The sequence below is a fragment of the Dama dama genome, chromosome 16 (assembly GCF_033118175.1).
Source record: "Dama dama isolate Ldn47 chromosome 16, ASM3311817v1, whole genome shotgun sequence".
NCBI lineage: Eukaryota > Metazoa > Chordata > Mammalia > Artiodactyla > Cervidae > Dama > Dama dama.
In genome coordinates, this window is record NC_083696.1 from 1,004,814 (window position 1) to 1,028,210 (window position 23,397).

General features: G+C 51.4%; 1 protein-coding gene across 1 annotated transcript in view; it reads right to left on the reverse strand.

Annotated features, from left to right (window-relative positions):
* The window catches only part of MYT1L (myelin transcription factor 1 like), a 387,004-nt gene that overhangs the window by 83,013 nt on the left and 280,594 nt on the right, over nucleotides 1-23,397 (reverse strand). Inside the window, exons 9-10 of the mRNA XM_061163968.1 lie at nucleotides 8,987-9,961; nucleotides 3,957-4,091 (exon numbers count right to left, since the gene is read on the reverse strand). Of these exons, the coding sequence (XP_061019951.1) occupies nucleotides 3,957-4,091; nucleotides 8,987-9,961 (1,110 nt within the window). The remainder of the gene's footprint in view (nucleotides 1-3,956; nucleotides 4,092-8,986; nucleotides 9,962-23,397) is intronic.

The window sequence follows — 23,397 nt, forward strand, 5'->3', positions numbered from 1 at the left end:
CCAGGGCAAGATACGCAGTCGTTTCAACAGAGGCTGGGTCAGTTTACGACAGACAGTCCTACACACGTCTGAGATGGACATGGGCAGGGAGACACAGGTAGGAAGAAGGGGAGGTGGTCTCCACCTGACTCTGACCGGCATGCAAAGCGGGGTGCGCTGGGCGGGAGTGGGGGCTCGGGCAGTGGGAGCCCTGGGCTGCTCCCGCTGGGGGAGGAAACCCGGGTCCCCGTGTGGCCCCCAGGCGCAAGCTCGGGGCAGGGGTCAGCCGTGTCGCAGCACGCAGATCGGCAGCTTGTAAACACGCCTCTGCCTTGGAAACACACGCGAGGGGGTCGTGGGTGAACAGGCACTCCCAAACCCGACTGCACGTACAGTGAGTTAGGTGATGACTTTTCATCTAGGAACTGGGTACCCTGTTCTTGATTATACGAGGAAGGAAGAGCTATGCGGGCCCAGGGGAGACCAGGAAGGAGGGGCAGGGCCTGGCCCAGAGAGCAGAGAAGGCCGCGCTGTCTGGAGAGCCAGCCTGAGCCTCCCCGAGGAGGTCATGGCCCTGGACTGTCGCCTGTCCGTTCCTTTCTGGTCCTCACTGACGGATCGTGGCCCTGGACTGTGGGGACCACCGGGGGTGAGCAGTGCCATGACCGCCCCTCCCCGGCCCCCTGCCCAGTGGCCCCTGACCTCCGGGGGACCGTGTAGTGTGCATGCGGACCCTCCGTGGCAAGGGTGTCCTGGCACCTGGCAAACACGGTCTGCCTGAACCCTGTATGTCTCCGTTGCCTACAGTCCCTCTCATCTCAGGCACCCCCCCCCCACACTTCCCTGGAGCCCCTCCACGTCCCCCTGATGGGGCCCTGGGCCCCCTCGGCCCTGTCTGTCCCGGCGGTCCAGGCTCCATCCGTGCGGGAGCGGGCATCGCCCTGCCCCCCGCCCCTGCTCTCCGACCTTCCCTCCTTGGTTTGCTTCTTGGTCCTTCACTGACGCCCCCATCACCTGCTCATCACCGCTCTCAACCTTCCCCGCGACACAGCTTCCTCTCCTCCCCTTTGAGACTGAACCCGTAGAGTGCTAAGTCTCCCTTGGAGACCGCACACGCCTTCCGCTCCCGCCTGCGCTGTGGGCCACCCTCTCCTGCCAAGGCCTGCTCCGTCCTCTGCATCCGGCCTGCCCTGGGACGGGGTCTGCGCTGCCCTGGGCCTGCAGGCCTCTCGGCTTCCTCCAGGGCTCAGTCTCCCTCTCGGGGGTCAGCTCCAGCCTCTCTCAGCAAACTCGCTGCTCTCTCCATCAGCTTCTGCCCGACTTCTTTCTCAGACACCCCTGCACGTGTGGGCCTTTCAGAGAAACCGCCTGCTGCCCCGTCCTCTGCCCCTGGGGGGGTCTCCGCTCCTGTGTGCCCTCCTCTGCCCCCCTTCCTACAAGCCTGTGTCCAGACCTCCCAGGCTGGTCTCCTCTTCAGCCTCCTCTCCGAGCAGCTACATCCTGGTTTTACTGACGCTGCCCAGAGGACCACCCCACTGTGTGTCTGACCTTGTCCAGGTGTCCCGCTGGCCGTCCGGCCCGTGGGGAACGTCACACACAGCGTCCAGCTTCAGCTGGAGAAGTCCAGGCCACCAGACTCTCTATGGGACGTGCCCTGTTCTGGATTCCCCACTTCGGTGATCGGGGGAGACTCGACGTTGACCCTGGGAGGGTCCTGGGCATCTTCTCAACCGCCCTCCCTTTCTCCTTCTCAGTCCTGTCCTGCCAGCCTGTCTCTGGAATGTTCCTTGGACCCAACCCTCAGGCACCACCTCCCGTCTGCCTGGGCTACCACATGGACTGTCACGACAGCTCTTGGAGAACATCAAGGGTTCCCTCTCAGACAGGACGGCCCGAGCATCGTCTGCGCGAAGCCCGCGGTGGCCCTGGTCCTGAGGCCCGCAGCAGGGGCCGGGGCTCGGTGGTGAGGTGGGCACGTGGCCGACCCCCGCCGAGCCAGGCTGGGGTCTCCTGGACCAAAGCTCTGTCTCACGCCCCTCTCCGTGAGTCCTCCGTGTCTCTAACACGGTGTGCCGAAAGCTGGGGTACAGGCTACTTTACGGAATTCAACTGGACAGGAAAGCAGTTAGGGTGTGCTGGCCCAAAAAAGCTAACAAGTCAAAAGTAGAAAGAGACATGCTTCTATGGAGTGCTTTGACTCTTCGTCATTTCCATGGCAAAGACTCCCGTGGGAGTCCATCTTTGGAAACGGCCTCCTGTGGGTGTCCGAGAAAGTGACGGTGACCCTGGGTCAGAGCTGAGTCCACGGCACATGAAGAAGGCCCAGCCAGGCGCGGCCTGACACGGGGTCAGGCTGCAGAAGACACTGCCTTAGACTGCTCTTGGGGAATGGGGAGTCAGGAGGATCGCTCAGCCGTGGGAACGGACGCTCTACTTTGATGTCTCAAAGGAACAGTGCAGAGAGAAGCTCCCTGCTCTTCACGGGTTAGTGCTGGGTCCTACCGCCTTGTTTGTAGATGAGGACGAGAGGCCCAGAGCGCAGGTCTCCCGCCCCACGACACAGCTGGTCAGACTGCACCTCAACGCCAAGCCCAGGTCTCCACGGAGACAGCTGGGCTCGGGGCTGGGACAGAGGCGGGTTTGGGTCTGAGCTCTGTTCTCCGCTTGGAGGAGCTCAGAAAGCGCCGCACATCCTCAGGGCGCCAGGAGCCGAGCCGATTCCCGGGGGAGGAGGCAGCACCGGGCCTTCCTGTCCCTCATCTGAAAACAGGGCCAATGCCCCTGCGGGTGTCCTGGGGATTGGATGAGTGCGAGCGGGTGCCCGACCCAGGGGTGCTGGGTGGAAGCGGCCGGGGTGAAGCGAGCTGCCCCTGCTCATGTAACACACGGGCGCGGCCTCTCTGCAATCCGCTGCGGCCGCAGCCCTGCGCCTTCGCTCGCAGGACGATTCCGAGAGACACGGCCTTCCCGTCGCCAGGGGCCACCTGCAAGCCTGCAGCCACAGCAGCTTCTACCAATGTCACCTGAAGACACTCAGCTCAACCTGTTCCCTAAGCTGCACCGCTTTCTCTGCTTCTCCAAAGCTGGCCGCTGTGATGGGGGAAGTCCCCGGAAGGGCCCCCTCAACCACCAGCTGGCCACTGCCGCTTCTCCAGCTGGGCGACGAGTGGTCCCCACTAGCAACCGCGTCTTACAGGACGAGGGAACCCCCACCGCCTTAAGACACCAAATCAGGGGCCGACACAGTCATTCCTGAAAACGTGCCTTTTCCCTGAGCCATCAGTTCTAATTGTACCTTCATAGTTGGCACAGTTTAAGTGTCGAGAAAAGATAAGCAAAAAAGGTACATCATTTCAATTCTAAAAGAAATTTAGTTGTTTTCATAGATGGAGTGCATGTTCTTAGAACCTAACTAATTCAAACAGATTTGTAAGATTGAAACCCACTCAAGTTAAACCTCCTTAAGATTTTATCGTGTAGAAATGTTGGGACAGTATGAAATAGGTAAGTAGGATGCAGTTACACATAAGTACTGGTTCGCGTGGATGGAGAAGCTCAGATAACTGGGCAAAAGCCACCTCAGAGTCCCTTTTCTTTGGGGGTCAGAGCCGGGGGGCGCGGGGTGGATGTCTCAGAGACTGTCTAGACTCGGAGCTGCAATCTGTGGGGAGGAAAGGAGTGAAGTGACTGGTGTGGGTCGCCGCGAGCTCGAGATGAAGGCAGGACCAGGCCGTCTGCACGGGGGCCACGGGGGGAGGCGACACTGATGTGGAGCTGGGGTCCGAGGTGGGTGTGCAGGGACCCCACCGAGGGGACGCTGCGGGGGCGGGGGGGGAGCCGGGGTCCTGGCCGAGCTGCCCCTCGGACAAGGACATGCCCGCGTCAGGCGGCGCTGACCGGAGATGGAATGACAGGCGAGGATGCAGAGACGAGGCACAGGTGTGTGCGCGCCAGGGCGTTGGTGAACACGGACTTACTTTCTGGAGGGACCCTATCTTTGTGCGGGCATCCGGACAGACTGCGGTGATGCGGATAAAGCCCGGTTACGTGGCCCGTTCCATCACACCCGGGGGTGGGGCACTTGCTCTCTTTCTTTTCTGCTCTCGAGGGATCTAAAAGTGATAACAGGTGTCAAGAGAATGAATTTTTTTTTTCAACCAACCGAAGACAAATGTGATTATTTAACAATCTGAAGAGACCTTGATACATAAAGACATAAAGCAGGTGTCGGGGACACACTGTGACATCCTGGGTCGTTCTCTGGTTTCAGGTGATTTTTTTTTTTTTTACCTTAAACGGTGATGATTAATCATGAATCATATTTTACTTTCGATGCTAAAGAAAAAAAAGGCTCTCCCTACCTGAACTCTTGATTAATTGTTTCCCGTGTGTTACATGATAAGTTGTTGCTCAAAGAAATCAACATAAATAATGATGAGACAGTGACCTTCTCAGAGAACAAGACATCTCCATAATCCTTCAGCAACTGCTTCGTGATAAATCCAACCAGGAAACGTAACGCCTTTTAAGCACTCTGCGGCAGAGTTTCTTACTGAATTCTCTGATCGTGTACGCCATTAGCTGCACAATTTTACTGGTACTGAAATGTCTTTTCTTGGAACACCGTTCTTAGGACACAAATTCAGTGCTTTTCTCAAGACAGACTGAACTCTTAGAAGGCACTGCAAGCAAATGACCGAAATGGCAGGACCCCACCTGACAGAGGTGACGGGCAATCAAAAATGTTTCAGAAGCTGCTGGAGCAATCGTTTGTTTTGATCTCTTCGTCTGTGCTTGGAACCAGAGGAAGGCTTGGACAGCTGTGCGGGCATGCACCAAACTAAGAGGCAATGCTTCTAGGCAGCCTGCAGGCGCTGTGGTGCCCGCTGGGGCGGAGCAGGGCTGACATTTGGTCAGAACTTGAACGCCAGATGCCAGAGTACAGTGACATTGCTAACAAAATTAACCCTAGACCAGAATTGGCCACAGTTCATGAATGTGCAGAAAACAACCCCAGAACCTATTTCTAAGATAAAGCCCAGACCAAATAGTCATACCAGTGTGTGAAACACTATTTTTGAACCAGTTTTCAAAACGAGATGCACAGATGAACCATAGATGGGGACTACTAGAAGTCTGGCCCAGGGAAGCTACAGGTAACAGATCTTTCGGAATTTAATGCTTCTGTATTGATACTGCATTAATCAGGCCAATAGTAATTTTTCTAGTAAAACATCTAGAAAACAAATGTTTTACTTTTGGAGAAGGATTCATTTTATATCAAGAAAGACGACTGGTTTAAAGATTTTGGAACTTTTATATGATTTTTTTCTTAATCATTTACGCAAACTTGAAATAGACATAGGATTCACAGGAATATATATATATATATATATATATACTTTTATGTTTGTATAAAAATCCTTCCTTTTATTGTTTAGCTATCATTTTATTCTCTAAGATATAGCTTTCAGGTCTTGGAATCTCTTAAACCATGAGAGATATGTCCGAGATACAATGGTCAGCTACTTTCTGGCTTTATTTACAGATAATCAACTCTGAAGACATATCTAAATCTATGGTTCTGTGACTTCAATTTCTAAATATCTTTAAGTTTGAGATTCTCTGACAACCAAAAGGCTCAGCATTTTATTGCCTTTGAGTAATTTCATAATAATAGTGGTATAACTGAATGGATGCAAATGTAAAATAGTAAGTGCAAGTAACCGTTTCAAAGGAAAATATTATTTAAGATCATAAATTAGAGATATTTAACATCATAAACTAGATATAAATGACTTTAAAAGATAAAAATGTAAGTTATAACTATTAGGAATCATTAAGTGACTCTTTTCCACGAGTTTTTACGGTTTCCTAACAAATTATACTATGTCACGATCTTGAGTGTTCTGAAGCTCAGTGCAGATCTGTATAAACACAGTGGCTCCGGCCACTGCAGGTTTGGAGACGCCAGGGTGTACCCTCCTCTGGATGCCTGTGTCCTGGGGGCGGGTGGTCACCTCTGCCTTTGCCAACACCCCCGCCTCCTTGGTTTCTCCCTTCTCCAACCCCAATCCATCTTGAAAGCAAATCTTTGAGCAAATGCAAAACAACCAAGCAAGCAAAACAGGCCAACAATCTACCCCAAAACCTTGCAACCACATCCAGAAACACCTGAGTGCTGGATCTAGCCCTTCCCTTCCTCCCTTGGGAGTAGACCCTTTGGAGGAGAAGGTGGAAAAAGTCTTGTGATGAACTTCTTTTGTTTTAGCTCAAGCTTTTGGAAAGGCTACTCACTTTGAAAAGATTGTGTATGGATGAGAATCGGTGTGAGTGTTCTCTCCATGTTTAATAAAGCAGCAGAGAAGCTGACCATAGATTGTTGATACACACTTGGCCATGCCTGCCAGGCTCCTCTGTCCGTGGGATCTCCCAGGCGAGAATACTGGAGTGGGCAGACGGTCCCTTCTTAGGGGATCTTCCTGACCCAGGGATGGAACCAGGTCCCCCGCACTGCAGGCAGATTCTTTACTCTGAGCCGCCAGGGAAGCCCAGGAGGGCAGATAGCTTTTTTAAATAGGAGACCATTCATCTCTCTCCCCACACTGGTGTCCTTCCTCGGCTTTATTCATTTGGTTCTGCATAGAACTACGACATCTTCAAAAGAAATTTGGGAGCGACATGGAACACACTGACAGGAAATGGAGCTGGGCTTTGGCCAGAGGGGGAGGATGTGGAAAACCTGGGGAGAGGCGGAAGTTGTCAGGAAAGTCCAATCCCCAATCTGCCCCCCCTTTCAGGGAAGAAGCGCATCTCTGTTTTGGGATTTTACTGTTTGTTTCCATTCTGTCCCTGTTTATTTAGGGGAAACAAGTGATCTGAACTCCGCTTCTTCCCCAAAACAACACAAAACAACAACAATAACAAAACAAAGTGATTGAAAATCTACAGGAAGTTGCTGGGTTGAAAGAAACTGCAGAAACCAACACAGGCCTAGGAACCCCGGGCGTGCAGGAGCCCGCGTGGCTGCCTTCTCAACCAGACTCAGGCCTGAAACACACTCTGCGGAAAGCCGTCGCGTCTGTCCCCGGAGCCGGTCCGCAGGGAAGGACAGCGCTTCCCCAAGTGTTCCGTTTCCGTGTGTGTGTTAAGTCTCTTCAGTCGTGTTTGACTCTGACCCCGTGGCCTGTAGACCACTGAGTTTCTCTGTCCAAGGGGTTCTCCAGGCAAGAACAATGGAGTGTGTTCCCAACCCAGGGATCGAACGTTCGTCCCGTATGTCTCCTGTATTAGCATGTGAGTTCTTCACCACTAGGCCACCTGGGATTCGCAACTATCCAACTACGGATTTCTAAGAGACTGTGCTCATTATAAACACACTCGCTGCATCTCCGGGTCTTGCAACACCCAAAGCAAGCCTGACGACCGCCTGAGCTCCATGTCATGGCCTTTACGAGAGGACCCTTCTTCATACCCTGCACTTCACAGGGTCTGGCCTGCACCTGCTTTACTGAAATGGCCGTCAGCACCCAAGCACCTGGCACATGCAGAACCCAGCAGGCCTCTGGCTGAGGTCTGTCTCCAGCGGAGTTCGGTTAAAGCAAAGCCCAGTGCGCCCCTGGGGGTACATGCCCATCGAGAGGAGAATACAGACCTGTGACCCTGCAGAAGAACTGGGTTCTCATTGCGTGACTTTGCCCTAGCAACTGATTTCCAAAGCAAAATCTGAACCTCGTTATAAGGAACTGATATTCATAAAGAACAGGACAATACACACGACAGAAGAACTTTCTGGTACAACTAGGGAAGAATTTAAGGAATCACCAATTTCATTCTTGAAGTTGTTTCTTCTCACTTTGTTCTGAAAGAGTCTTGAAACTGAAATATTCACAAGGTCCTACATGAGGTCAAATTATAATCCACTTCCTACTGAAAGTGAACATGGCTGTTACCGGAAACATGAGGTTGCCTGTTCAGGCTGGAAGTACACATCTGCACATGTTAGGTGCAGCAACCGTACAGGCATGTGGCTGAATTTACAGACCCGTGCAGACACTTCACAACTGGGAACCTGGTTGGAGCTACGACAGAGGATGGTTTTGAGTGTCTCCTGATAAAGCAAGCACCACGACTGTTTCCACGGTGGCTGGGAACAGTGAGGGGTGGGTACCCTAAAAGCAGACTATTGGTCTCAGCTGGGGACACGCGGCTCCCGTCACTAACCGACCACCTTAAGGTAAGGAATGAGGGGTCACTGCCCTCGCCGGATGTTAGCGGTCGTCCTGCTGCTACTGTGCAGTTTCCAGCAGGGATGTTTGCCAGGGGGGAGCTTTGCTCAATAACTGTCATTTGATGAGAATTTCATAAATCAAGGACTTCCCTGGTGGCTCAGATGGTAAAGCGTCTGCTTACAAGGCGGAAGACCCGGCTTCAAACTCTGGGTTGGGAAGATCTCCTGGAGAAGGCAATGGCAGCCCATTCCAGTACTCTTGCCTGGCAAATCCCATGGATGGAGGAGCCTGCTAGGCTACAGTCCATGGGGTTGCAAAGAGTCAGACGTGACTGAGCGACTTCACTTTCAGTTTCATAAATCATGACGCCACCTACTCAATGAGATTTGAAATGCACGCTTCACCCCCCTTGGCTAATTGCCACGTAAACCCTTGCCACTCCACACGGACTGTGGCTCCTCTGCGAGAAAACAGACTCATCCTAACATTCTCTATCACGTGATGGGCGTGTGCTCTCACCCTGGATCTCCAAGACATGCATCTTCCCCTGAAATATCATGTTATTAAGCTGCTTGGTGCACTTCTCACACAGATAATTTATTTGCTCTTCGGAGACATAGCCATGAGGCATAATTCTGGAATCACCTGCAAGAAGCATGCATTGGTGATGCAACGCAGTGAGATGCCTCCTCGAGCGGCAGCCTACGCCTGACAGCTTTCGCCCTAGCTCCCGCTTCCATGAGGCCACTTACGTTAGGTAGAAATATTACCTTTACCATAGTATGGCTTTTTGACATGGCTGTCCGCGGACTTAGGCTTCCTCTCCTCCCCGGGGAGCGGCCGCGGGGACTGGTCCTCGAAGGACCGCAGACTGTCCCTCCGGCCTGCCTCCAGCGCCATCTTCTCCCTCATGGCCTTGGCCCTCTCGGTCTCCAGGGCGATGGCTTTCTCCAGGAGGGTCAGGTTGCCCTTGGTCATGTCAAACACCTCCTCCGACCGGTCGGAGGTCACGGAGGCGGCGTCGTCGTCGCGCTCGCGGTACCCGCCGTCCTCCTTGGCACAGCTGGAGAACGTTCTGGGCCGGGGGCTCAGCTGCTCCTCCAACCGCATCAGGTTCATCATGTCCGAGTAGCTGCGGTCCGGCGTCCGGCCCGGGAAGTCGTCTTCCGGGCGGCCGTGCGCGCGCGGGCCGGCGCCGGGCGGGGGCGGCCGCTCCTGGGGGCTGCCTTCGCTCAGCTTGCGCGCCAGGTCGAAGCACTGGTTGCGCAGACACTCCAGGCTGCTCAGACACACCTCCTCGTCGCTCTCCTCCACCAGCTTGTCCGCCAGCCCGTTGTTGGCCGGCTTGCCCAGCATCCCGTAGCTCAAGGTCCGGCCGTCGGGCGGCGCCAGCGCGTCCGCGTAGGCGCGGTCACCCGGGTGGTCCCCCAGCACGGCGCCGTGGCCCTGGGCCAGAAGCTTCAGCGAGTCCACCGTCTCCCTGACCACGTCGCTGTCGAGGTCCAGGCTGAGCTCGCCCTTGCGGCCGGGGCCCTCCGTCTTGTCGCTGTCGTCCTCCAGGCTGTGGGACGTGCTGCTGTTCATCTCGGACTCGGTGCGCGCGCGGTACGCCGCGTCCTCCGCGATCTTGCCGAGGTTCAGCAGCGACTTGGCCACCAGCTCGTCGTAGTTGTCGTACTCGTCGTTGTTGTTGTCGTCCTTCTCCGCGTCCTGCAGCGCGCGCGCGCCGTGACAGCCCAGCTGGCGGTCTTCTGCAGAGAGAGCAGACACAAGGACACACGAGAAAACAAGAGGGAAAGCGGCTAGAACCGCGGCTGCGGCAGCGCGGGGGGCGAACTCGGGCGCGGCCCGCCCGGGGCCTGGGGACCCTGCAGATCCGCAGGCGGAAGGGACGTGAAAAGGGGCGTGTGCGCAGGGCCCGGGACGGGGGTGGGGGGTGGGCGGTGTAAGACATCTGCTACAGACTGGGAATTCCCGGAACTGACAGGCCGCTGGGTAGGTGAGGATGGTCTTGGTGGTGGTGTTCAGTTGCTAAGTGGTGACCCCCTGGACTGCAGCCCGCCAGACTCGTAGTCCATGGGATTCTCCAGGCAAGAACACTGGAGTGGGTTGCCGTTTCCTCCTCCAGGGGATCTTCCTGACTCAGGGATCAAGTCCCCATCTCCTGCATTGGCAGGTGGGTTCTTTACCACTGAGCCACTTGGGAAGCCTAAATATAATTTTAAAATATCACTTTTTCATTACTTCTAAATTTTAAGCATTGCTTTTAAAAGTGAATTTCTTTATTTACTGCCCGACCACGTGCATGATAATGATATCCATTGTGTGACTAGGCTTTCTAAGAGTCCTCAACTTGTTGCCAACTTGTAAGCAGATGTTCACAGCAATTTCATTTAAATTGATTTCCCAGAGATGCTTGGGCAGCACAGAAGAAAGCCCAAGGTTCTGGTGGGTCCTGCTGGGATGCCGACATCCCGACATTGGTGGGTCCTCCCTGAGACGCCAACATCCTGACATTGGTGGGTTCTGCGCCGACATGGACCCTGGGCAGTCAGTACCAGGAGCACACGCTGGGGCTGAGAGTGGCTTTGAATTTTCTACCTTAGAGCCAGTTTATCAAGATACGCTGTGAAGCAACAAGCCCCAGCAAAACTTAGAAGCGACTTTGATTCACTGTATCTCAGTGGGCTGGAGAGGGTGGAGGGGGAGAAGTGCGCAGTGGCCAGACGCCCGCTAAAAGCAGGAGTGCGGTGAGTTGGCGCCACCGTAACACACAATCCCACACCTGCTGCAGTCACCCTGCACCTCGGGTGCAGCTGGCCGTGGTGAGCTGGCAGATGCACCGTGCGGATGTGTCATGTGAGGTGGCAGAGATGATGTGTGGATAAGTGTCATGTCCAATCTCAAAAAAATTTGGGAATACTCCTTTGAAAAAGGACCATGTTAAAAATTACCCTAACCCTTGTATTCGATGGCATCACCACTTGATGGACCTGAGTTTGAGCAAGCTCGGGGAGTTGGGGATGGACAGGGAAGCCTGGTGTGCTGCAGTCCATGGGGTCGCAAAGAGTCGGACATGACTGAGCGACTGAACTGAACTGAACCCCTGTATTTCATCTGGAACATATTCTAACTCTAAAGGAATATTTATAGAGTATGCATCGTTTCCCCTCATGCTATGTGATCACTACCATGTATATTGCAAAATATAGATAATACTAAATGGATTTGCAAATTGATTCCCCCGCCCACTTCAGGTTGGATTTGGTTAACTGCCTGCCAGTTTCAAATATACTATGTTTCTATGATTAAACAAACCAGAGTAAGAAGAATTTTTAAAGTGTATTAGTGAGGAAATGAGGCGTATTGATTGGTAGAAGATACTGGGTGACTCAGAGCTGTCGGGGGGCCCAAGTGTTTTCTTTATGGATTCTGTGCTGTCTCCTTAGGAAAGGTTTTTGTTGGTGAACTGGGCTGGACATCAACACATCAATAACAGAAAACAACATCCTTGCCGGCCCACACGTGGAACCAACACATTTTTGAAATTTAACATCTCTAAACATCAGCAAATCAAATTTGTCCTATGTTATTAGTTAGAGAGTATCATTAATTGTATGAAATAAATTTTGTTGCTCCTTTGGATAATTTCTAGGCATCTATAGCCTTAGAATAAGGATACATGTTTTCCCAAAGAGCAGCAAAAGGAAAACAATACCAGTGAACGCATCAGAAATACCGAGGAGGTGTTCACCTAACAGTACATCACTCACGGCCAGGGTGAGGCTCTCAAAACCCGAAGGCCACCCTCTGTGTCCTCGAGGCTGCCGGACCCCAGCCATGAGCATGGGGATGGCAGAAGAGACAACTCCAGCTGCGGAAAATCCTCGTCAGTTCTCAAGTTATCAGTATTTAACTCTTTCAAAACACATGTGAGATAAAGTCAAGCCTTAATGATGTGGACGGATGGAGGGGGTCCGTCAGGAAACTGCCAGCAAGAGGTTTGAAGCTTCAGCCTCCAGAATTCAAAATCATTCACAGCGAACTTTCAGAATTCCGTCTCTGATTTTTCTCTTTCGGGTAGTTTACCCTTCTAGTTATGTTTTCGCTGAGCCTCATGATGAAAAGGACCACACATGGAAGCAGGCGGTGGGAAATGGTCCAGAAGTCTCTGGGCCAGCTAGGCATTAACAACGCGGTACCGATGGTCCACAAACTGAATTTTCAATCCAAAGAGATTCGGGAGTCAGTGGGGGTAGTTCTTCACGTGATGAATGACCCAGGAAACAGAATGTGTTTGTGATGAAAAAAGATGTTTTATCAGAAAATTATTTTGAAGTTCAGGTCCACATTCTAAACAAAAGAGCGCAGCCACTCAGAGTTTTAAGGAGAAGGCCCCAGCATCTCTGTGGCCTTCCTGTCTGGTGGAGTCTCTTCTCTAGCAGAGCACGGGCAGGAGGAGCGTGCTGGGGGCAGCCTTGGGCTCGCCTTTGAGAGGGGCTCCCAGGGTGTCCACGCCTCCGGAAACTGGAGGACAGCTGGTCCAGCCACTCCCAGGGGAGGGCCCTGCGCCCAGGAGGCGCAGGGGGTTCAGGAGCTCAGCCCACGGGGTCTCTGTGGCGCTTCCTCACCAAGGACACCGGGATTTTTGTTGGGATTCTCCGCGTCTCTTGGATTCCAGTGTGAGCTTTGTGAAATGTTGCAGGTCTGAATTTTCTCTTTTGAATCAGATTGTTATAAACAATTTATGCTCAAAGCTACAAATAGAAAACAGCAACAAAAAGTTCTCTAAAAAATGGAGCCATGTAGGAAAATTTTTCTTCTCCATCCTCATAACCAAAATTTGATGTGGTTAGAACTCTGTGGCTTATAATCTTATAAAACCAAGTGCAGACTTCAATGAGCATTTTGTCTCCAAAGGTTAGTCTGAGACCACCTTTTGATTCTTTCAGTGTCTAGAATCAAAATGTGGGTTGCTGTTGTTCTTTCCAGACGTTAAAATCTCTCAAGTAGACAACAGATTAAAACAAAAATGTAGAACAGGAAAAAGAGACACTTATTCACATCGGAAATTCTCTAGGTCTGCCAGGTCGTAGAAGACGTGGTCTAAGAGTCCACCCTCCATGGGTTGCAAATCACAAAAGGCCAGTTTCCTCTGGCCCTTCATGTAGGAAATGTCACTCCTGGGGTCACCCTTCCTCTGCTGGTGAGAAGGGCGGAGGCTGGGAAGAGCAGCCAGAGGCCACGTGGACCAGAGGCCCACTGACCTCACTGAGGGCCCCCCAGCTCCCCTACTGGCACCCAGGGGGAGCCCAGGACTTCATGGGGCAGGGTGGACACTGAGGTCTCTTTTGAAGAGTGGAAGGGCCCTCTCCTGGATGTCCCGGGTTCCTTAGCGCAAATTCTGAGAACTCGGGGTGGGTTCTCGATGGGCAGAGCAATAAATCGGCCTCTGAGAGCTGGCCTGGGGCCTCCTCAGCCTCTCCCCCAGAATCCACTGCTTCTTATTTTCTTCTTAGATGCAGACATACAACTTCTTTCTTCTTCTTCCTCCAAACAATAGGCATTTCTTCACCATCACCAGCCCTGAGCGATCCCAGAGCGTCCAGTGCTGGCTATACATTTCCTAGCATAGGCCAGACCTGCCCCAGGGTGCCAGGCACAGTGCTGCACCTACAGGCCGCAGTGACCGCAAGCCTGGACCTGGAGAGTTGCCTGTTGTTTTTTTTCCTTAAGACATTATTATTATTATTATTTTTGATGTGAACTATTTTAAAAGTCTTTATTGACTGTATTATCGTATTGTTTTATGTTTTGGTTTTTTGGCCGTGAGACATGTGGGTAGGATCTTAGTTCCCCGACCAGAGATGGAACCCACACCGCCTGCAGGGGATCTGGAAGTCTTACCCAGTGGACTGCCAGGGAAGCCCTGGTGCCTGGGTTAAGTTAATAAAATACTCAGCATCTCTCTTAAAAGTTGTTCAAGGTGGATGGTTGCTATCTGGCACAAGACTTCCCTATTGATTGTGAAAAAATATTTAGAATTCCCCAGGATTATTTTCTGATTAAGGAAAGTAGAACACTGCATGCCAGCCGGTCAGAGTCCCCCTGCACTGTTTGCCCAAAAGGACCCCTGACGCCCAGTGAGACCAGTTCACAGGCTCTTCCGGGCACAGGGGAGTCCTCCTTCTGCACATGTTCTACTGGGGGGCAGCCCCCCACACCTGGGGGCCTTGCTCTCACGAGGCATCGTCCCCTCTTCACCTGCCCGCCGCTGCGAAGTTGCCGGGATGCAGGTGATGCTCAAAGGTAGGAGAGCCAGACGCCGCGTGGGGACGACCCCCTGCAGATCGGGAAGGACAGACGGTTCCCCTAAGGAGCTTCCTTCTCCGTCAGTGCTGCCCCTGGCCCTCGGCCGTCTGTTGCTGCGCTCACGTCGGACAGCAGTTTCTCTGTCCTCACCAGAGCCCATCACGGTGGAGATGATGTGGGTGAATTATGTGCAATCACCCGAAATACACTTATAGCCCTCCCTTCCGAGCTGTATGTTGCTGCTTCCGTGGCTGTTTCCGTTGTGGGCTCCTCTCCACACCTGTCTGCTCGCGAGTAGATCGACCTGCTGCTCCCGGAAGGAGCTGGTTCGCGGGAACCGGACTCACTCCTGCTGTGTGTCTCTTGCGGAGGCTCCGTCCCTGCAGTGGACACACGCTTCCCTCCGCGCCCCACTGTCCTGGGCTCGGCAGGACGTGCCCTGGGCACCGGGTCCCCGGTGAACACGCCCGGCTCCCCCAGAGCCCTGGGCTTCTGCACGTTCACCATCTCAGCTCCTGGCCTTGGTGAAAGCTGTCCTTGGCCTGAGAGGAACCCCACAAGACAGACCCACACAGCCTGTCCTCATTGTCCCCGTCGTGGGGGCCAGAGTGACCTTGGGGCACAGACGGGGGTGGGAGGGGGCGGCACTGGATGGGGGTGGGGTGCGGGTGTGGGGTGCCTCCGTCTGTCGGTTCATCAGGTCAAGTACTGCTTTTCCAGATGGCTTCCTCCAGCTTCAAAAAGGTCAGAGAGGATACCGCAGGGCATGTCTGTGCCCCGTCCCCAGCTGAGGTCCCAAGTGTCCCAGATCTGACGGGCCTAGGAGACCCGGACAGGGCATGGCCGTGTCTTCCCTCCACCGCTGCTTACTGAGCCCTGTTTGGTGCAAACGGGTGACCCTGGGAGGAGGGTGGGCAGCAGGGACGTCGCGGCGTTGGCACCGGAAGGGAAGCAGATGAAGTCGACATAAAGTCTGCGGTCGGGGGGTGACCCGGGCCGTGAGGGACAGGAGACCCTGGCGGAGGTCACATCAGGTGGAGTCGGGCCACATCGGCCAGGAGCTGGCCTCCAGGCAGAGACTGGAGAATGTGGGGCGTGCACCCCAGGAGGCGGCGGCGGCGGTGGGGAGCCGGGTGGTACAGAGCACACTGCAAGTCTCCTTAAGTTAAATTCAAATTCAGGGTGTTTATATGTAAATAAGCACACGTGGCCAGGGGCTGCCATGCTGGCTAGCGCAGAGCCAGCACAAGGAAGCACAGCGGGAGCTGAGCGTTGATTCCGGCTTTTATAACCTATGTGTGCATTTAACTTACACTTGTGTTTAAGCGACGTGGACCGACAGGGGCCGCCCACCACCAGATCCCTGCGCAGTCTGGGAACAGCTCTGGGAGGTCTGGGGTCTGGCGGCAGGCTTTGGTTAGCTGGCCTGGTTTGGAGGTGACGCTCTGGCTCTGACCGCTCCTGTGGCCTCGACTCCTGGGGCAGACAGAAGGGCACCCCGAGGGCAGAAGGCCTGTCTCCAGGGGCAGCCCGCTGTCCGGGGCTGCGGCAGGGGAGGGGAGGCCACCCCGCATCTGCAGCATGGTCGTCCCCCTCGCCTGCCCACAGCCACGCATCTCCTTCCACCCTAATCAGACCTCGCGTACACGTCTGAAGTGCAGGCTAATGCCTCGTCTCTACAGCCGCTCAGAAGAGCTCTGATGGCTTATTGATTCTACATGTCCATTTCCTAAGCTGGAGCATGATTTTAAAATGACTTTCAAGCTAAATGAGATAAACTGAAGCAAAAAATAATGGTTTTCACAAGGGATCCAAGTTGCACAACACTTTTCAGTGTAGATCGGGCACATTATGCTTCTTAAAGTTTTTATTCGTTAGGGATCTTAATCAGAAATGTGAGTGAATAAAGTTTTATTTATTCACTGCTTTGAGAACCTTTCTACTTGATGGCGTTTTAGGTTTGTGGTTTATCTATGTTTGGGGACTACAAAATAGAATTGTTATACCCCACCCAGACAAGAGCTGCTTTGAAATCAGTAGTTTTCAGACTAAGGCAGACTAGAGGACACTAACCAACTGCATCTCTGGCTCTCTCTGTCTGTATATCACACACATGCACACACGCATACGCACACACACAGCTTGGAGACTTTCCAGATCAACTGGGCAACCTTGAACATTCTTGGCCCAGTAGAATAAGATTGCTGCAGATGCTATAAACTATGGAGTGCAAAGGAGTCTGAAAATTTTGGTCCTTCTGTTTTACAGACAGGTTTGATGTGGCTGCTCCTATAAGTATGATTGGGAGGAACTTGGGGGTGCGGGAACCCTCTTCTCCTCTTCAATCATATTCCATCCCTATCAGACAGAAAAGACCTTTCAGAAACACTACCACTTTCTTTGGTAACCTAATATGAAACTCACCAGGCTTCATTATCTGAAAACTTTAGTTCTTGCTTTCAACTCCAATCTTTAAATCCTCCTTCTTGGCTCATGGCTTCTAATTCTGCCCTTTGTGAAGAACTATTAGGTACAGGTTTTCACGTACACGCTCCTCTTTCACACTATACCATGTCTGGGGGGCAAAGAATGGAGCCTGTTCAGGTTTTGGGTCCCCGTGGAGCCCTGTGCACTTCTGTTGCACGGGAAACTCACTCCACTTTTTGCACTGAGCTGTCACCGTGCTCTGAGTCTTTTAAGGTGACTCAGCCTTGATGGACACAGCATGTTTGCTCCGCATCACCACGGACCTTGGGCTCAGGATCACAGAAGGGCTTGAGTTTGTGCCCAGGAGCCTAGTTTCTTGCAAAAACTACCTGAATCTGTTGCTACACGGCCACTCTGGACCGCTCACCTCTCTCCAGCCTCAATCTGTATGGCACCTGCTTTAGGCTTTGCAAGCAGGCAGTTAGGTGAGCAAAGGGCTGGTATTGTCATCCTGACCTCTGGATGCCAGACTGAAGTCCAGGGAGAGACAGACACGTGTCTAGCGTGTCAGGATGTGCCTTCCCACCTTGCTTCACACCCTGCCAGTCTAGCAGGTGGAATAAAAATTAAAGAGGGCAGGAGGAAGAGGGGACGACAGAGGATGAGATGGTTGGATGGCTTCACTGACTCAACAGACATGAGTTTGGGTAAACTCCGGGAGTTGGTGATGGACAGGGAGGTCTGGTGTGCTGTGGTTCATGGGGTCGCAAAGAGTCGGGCACGACTGAATGAGTGAACTGAACTGAAGACAAAGACAGAAGCTGGTTATCCCTCCAAGTGGACTTTAAAAACAGATCGAGTAAAGACACATTAGATCTACTCTCTTACATCGACCATTTCTCATTATTATGTAAAAAGATTTTTCCCATACTTTACACATGTTGATGGAAACTCAAACGCACATGACTTCACTTTGTTAGCAAATTTTCTGGTTTGTATTGAAGCATCTGAAAATTCATGAAATATAAGATATAATTATATTTTCTAATTCTGTAAAATTAGCTTGAAAGAAGAAAGTTAACTTTTATCACAGACGGATATCTAGAAATGTCTAATTCTGCCCTCACTCATTTCTAAGTGGTAGAGCCATACGCTTCACCATATTTGAATACTAAGCTTCCTAATATAACATGTTCATGGATGAAGGGGGAGATTAATTTTTAAGATAAAAAGTTATATTCTTTCTCCCAACTGTGAACAGTTGAGACCTTGCCTTCTAAACACATCTTGGTTTCCATGCTGATCTCAGAATGCATGGCTTTTTTTTTTCTGCTGACTGCGGGAGAAAGCTGGTGGGCTAATTCTGATGTTCACAGTCTGTCTGCGTTCCAACCCACTTCCCTCATCAGGGCCATTTCCTGGGAAGGATGTGAGAGGGTACTTGGCTAATCAGTGCGAGCTCCACATCAAGAGGCAGGTTCAGGGGCCACAGTGGGAGACCCTCACCTCCTCTTTCCGTCCTCGTCTTCGGGAAGCTCAAGCCTGTGTGTGCCTGTGCTCAGTAGCTAAGTCGGATCTGACTCTCTGTGACCCCACGGACTGTAGCTCGCCAGGCTCCTCTGTCCATGGGATGCTCCAGGCAAGGGTACTGGAGTGGGTTGCCATTTCCTCCTCCAGGGGATCTTCTTGACCAGGGATTGAACCCAAGTCTCCTGCATCTCCCGCATTGCAGGAGGATTCTTTACCATCGAGCCGCCTGGGAAGCCCCAAACTCAAGCCCACTGATCGCAAGTTGTCATGATGTTTTAATTATGTGACACCCAGTACATTACCCTGCATGAAAGAAAAAGCACCCTGAAAACTGGGCAATTTAAAAAAGTTGTTTCTGTGGGGGTGGGCTTTGTCTCGAGTTCCTTTCAAAGACAGATGAGTGTCTGCGGAGCGGCTGGAGTGCGTCAGGGACCACGTGTGGAGGCGGGTGGTGCACACAGAGCCCAGAGTCAGAGCGGGGGGCACTGACCACCCCCTGTGAGGGGGTCCTCGGTGGGAGACGGGGCAAGCTGTGCCGCCTGACAATAGCACACCGGTCCCTGAGCCCCACGGGCCCCCCGCCCCCGACACCCGGCTTGCTCCCCTGCCCAGAGCAGCCCGCGTACGTGTACACCCTCAGCACACACACCCTCAGCACACACTCCCTTCCAACCACTCAAGTCCTCTCAGACATGAACTTCCAGGCATGCATACACATCTTTGGCTGATTCATACACAGAACACGAAGCCAGGAAATCTCTAGAAAAGGAAGGTGTTTGCATCTTCACTTAATTTGACCCAATTGGTCAAATCAACTGTTTTCAAAGTTGAATTGTCAAGACAGTCCCAAGATTCAATTAAAGGGTAAGCAAACAAAGAACTTTACATATTTACAAATGTATTTTGGAAACAAAATATATTAAGAAATGATTAAGTGTTAAAGATGACAGTGGATGTGAGGGCCTTCTCTCATCTGGACAGCACATTCCTCTATTCCTCCTCACGGAATCTCTTTCTTGTCAGTAGGCAGATACCACATATACTCAAAAGGTGACATAGATGCATATGCTTATTTTATACACATGTATATGTGTGTATCTATTATTTAAAGATGTGTTCATTTTAGTGGGCTAAATGGCTATACTATGAAAATAGACCATGACTTACCAGGCATTAAATAACCGCTGAATCTCTATGTCTCAAATCATGAGACTCTGAAAAGGTACTGACTATACCATGCACAAATCTGCTATTATAATCTACAACCCCTGGATAATAATTTGCTTAACTTTAGGATAACAAGGGAACTTTAATCTGATAATTACAGACTTAAACCACCATATGCATTTGAAAATAAAATTCTTCATGCAAAAGTCCAGCCTACGATAGGTTGACTGGACAAAATATAATTTTGGTTAATTAGTTATGAATCTAATGTAATCTGAAATGAATTACTCAGTTAGCCTTTCCTGTTGTTGAAACAGGCAAAATGTGATAAAAAGAACATGAGTTCTGAAGAAAGAGAACCCACCAGCAGAGTCTAAGCACACACCTGTCTCTTACTGAAAACAATCCAGTCTTTATGAGCCTCAGTGTCTGTCTCATTAGCACACTGACAGGGAAGCAGTTTCTACCCCGCCTGTCTTACACAATCACCGTGAAGCTCATGCACTGTACGCACACGACTGTACTGACTGGAAATGTATATTATTAGTGATATTTTGGTTCCTGTGTGACTACACTGCCGGAGGAGTCTCAGAATTAAAATAAACACCTCATTTGCAAGTTATAACAGTTCTTCTGTAATCAGTGGATGCCTATGTAATAACTTGGTGGTTTGTATATGTTTGTTTTCTCTGTAACAAAACCTCTTAGTAAACTCCACATTTCAATTTATAATAGAGGTGGGGAAAGAAAACAGCATCCTTTTGGTAGAAATAGCCTGGGGTTTAATACCCACTGCTGAGGCTGAGGGCAGCTCAGCTTCATCCCTGCAGCTCCTGGGCAGCCCTGGTCTCCTCTGGCGGGGGCCCTTGGCTGGTGTGGACAGGCCTCCTGGGCAGCCCCATGGTGCCCCCCAGGCCCCCGGCCCTGCACGCTGCCTGCCTTGCTTCCTCCTCTCTTAACCACCAGTCACTGTCCGCGCTGTTGGCTCAGAAAGAGGCTCAGGCCCCCCTTGGAGAAAATCTGCTGACGGCTGGCGATGCAACGGTCACCAGGAGTGTCAACCAGGACAGGCAAGTGCGACTTCGAGATGCTGACCCAGCGCCCCGGTCACCAGACACAGGGGCACTTTCCCCAGTTTTTCAGAAATGCCCAGTTTCTGCCAATACACGGAGGGGAGGAACACGCGCTATGTAGGCTGTCCTGCAATCACACTGAGCTCCTCACGTTACAGATGCGGCCTTGGGGGCAGAACTCACACTGGCTGGTGGTGATCCCGGCAAACTCAGCCATCAGGTAAACCAAAATGCACACGGGGAGGACAGGGAAACAGGAGCCGGGCGGGCACATGCCTTTCAAAGCCTGCCTGTCCTAAGTTGACAGAGCTAGGAGTCTGATCACGTGAAAGACATGATTCATCAGCCCAGCTATGTCTCCTGGGGTCCAACCTTCCTGAAAATTCCTGGCCCTGGGTTAGGAAACTCTTGCTGTTCAGTCCACTTGGCAGGTATTCACGTGGGTAGATGGGGTCTTGGGACGCCTGTTCACGGGCTCCTGCAGTGGAGACTTCTCTCTAGAACAGAGAAGCTCTGTGGAACATTCTCCAGGAACCAGGCCTCGGAAGTGGGCTCTTCTTAGGAAGGATGCATTTGTTTGACTTAGAAATCAGGTGAGCCTGTGACACCCAGAGCTTAACATAACCTAACCTCGGTGCAGGGTCCATCACATGGGCCATCTTTGAGCTAACGACTCTTTGGGATGTAGGATTTGATGAGAGCCTGTCCAAGAGGGAGTAACTGATTACACTTTACTGTCAAAATTTTTGGTCAAACTGACATATTTGTCTTATAACAGAAGAGGTGGCCCAGTGACCCACAGCATGGGCAGCCTGGCTGAACCTCTCATTGGTAGCTCTAGTTGATTCCTTTGAAGTTCACGCAATCAATGATTCTAAAAGGGGCTTAGCTGGGGAATCCAGAGCTGAGCATGAATTCTGACACCAGGAGCCAGCAGATGATCATTTATCCTTCTGCTGGGCTTTTTCTTTCTGGAACTTCCTTACATGCCTCTGACATGGACTCAATGTTTGCAGAGCACTGAGTGCTGGCTGCCAGGTGATGGCACGTGGTCAGATGTTATAATCATGCAACTGTTTCATGAACCTTTTTTACGCCCACTTACTTGACTTTTCCTAGAAAACTCTCTCTAGCTTTGCTTTCTCACTTTTTAAAGCAATTCTAAGTGTTCAAGTCTGATTAAACAAACCCAGTACAGTCACAAGCTAAAGCCTATTGCTTCAATAAGGCTCTGTTCACTTCTGCAAAATATGTTACTTTGCATTTTTAAAGTAGATTATTTAAACCGTAGCCCTAGATAAGCTAAAATTGTCAGTCTAATCCTAGCAAATGGAGGGCCAAGTCTACACTCTGATTAAGACACTTGGATAGATGAGGCGCCCGTATGCGCACATCTCTCCCACCCTCATCCATCAGGCACCCAAACTTTTGCAACTTTCGATGTTCATGTCTACTGCTTTCGAAACACAGAGCAAGAGCAGGGAAGAGCAGTATCTTATACCATCTTCATACGAAGCCGCGGTTAAGCTGCAAATCATGAATCAGCCTCAACAATGGATGGTTTCACCCAGAGTAATACACATTGAATACAGAGTCCAGAAATAATTTTCCAAACTGGTCAGATCTCCAACTTTCCCATTCCACTATTTTATGACCCAGAGCTGCTGTTTTTAAGTCTCAGCATGGAAGTTCCATCTTCTCACTAATGACAGTCTGTCCAGCAGAGCGAGTGGTGTCTGCATGTAGGGTGCCCTCATGCTGATGCCCAGGCTGCCTCTGCACCATGAGACAAGGAGAATAAGCTGGGGAGACCCCGTTCCAATCCATGAGGGGTGTGTGTGTGTGTGTGTGTGTGTGTGTGTGTGTGTGTATACAGGTACCTGTAGGCACGCCTGCATTATCCATGTAAATGTGTCTAATTGTTTTCATAAGGTCTTTTCATAAGGACCTAACTCATGAGAGCAATCGAGGATTATTTCACAAAAGTCAGGTTTCCTGGAACTAACTTGTATGACATCTGAAGGAGGAATGTTGATTCATGTCCACACCATGGATTAGCAATAACCTACTCACATCTACAGGATCTAAGAAAAATCTCTCTCCACTGATGGAAACTGCTGTCCTTTGTGTTGGAAAATTAGCGTTTCTCAGAATTCAGACTCTTGAAGAGATTTGAGCCCAATGAAGAAGCATAAGGGGAAAAAAAAGATTCCTGTTACTTTTTAAAGTGGTTTGCCATTTCTCTGAGGCAAACTCCAAGGCAGTCAAGACTAGAACTACACTCTTCAGAAACCTACTTCTCTCTAGAAAAGAGACAACTTCTGAGAAAGGACTGGCATTTGAACTCTGGTCTTTCTGCGTCTGACACTAACAGAAAACTGGATACAAAAGCAAAGCCATCTGAAGTTTATTGCTCCAAAGATGCCACCACCCAGCACAGTGGGCATCTGACCTGTCGGTCTCACCGGATTAGAAACATGGTTCTCCCACACGGAAGCAGACGATGGATTAATCCATCACTTCACAGAGTCGCATTCCTCCTGGACCCCTACCTGCTGGTCACTAACACAAGGCCTTGGCAGCCGAAGGACTAAACCTTCTTCACCAGCTTGTGCGCAGGGGTCACACCGCGCTTCCAGCTCCCAGGGCGGCCCGCGGGCTGGGCCATGTCCGCCCCA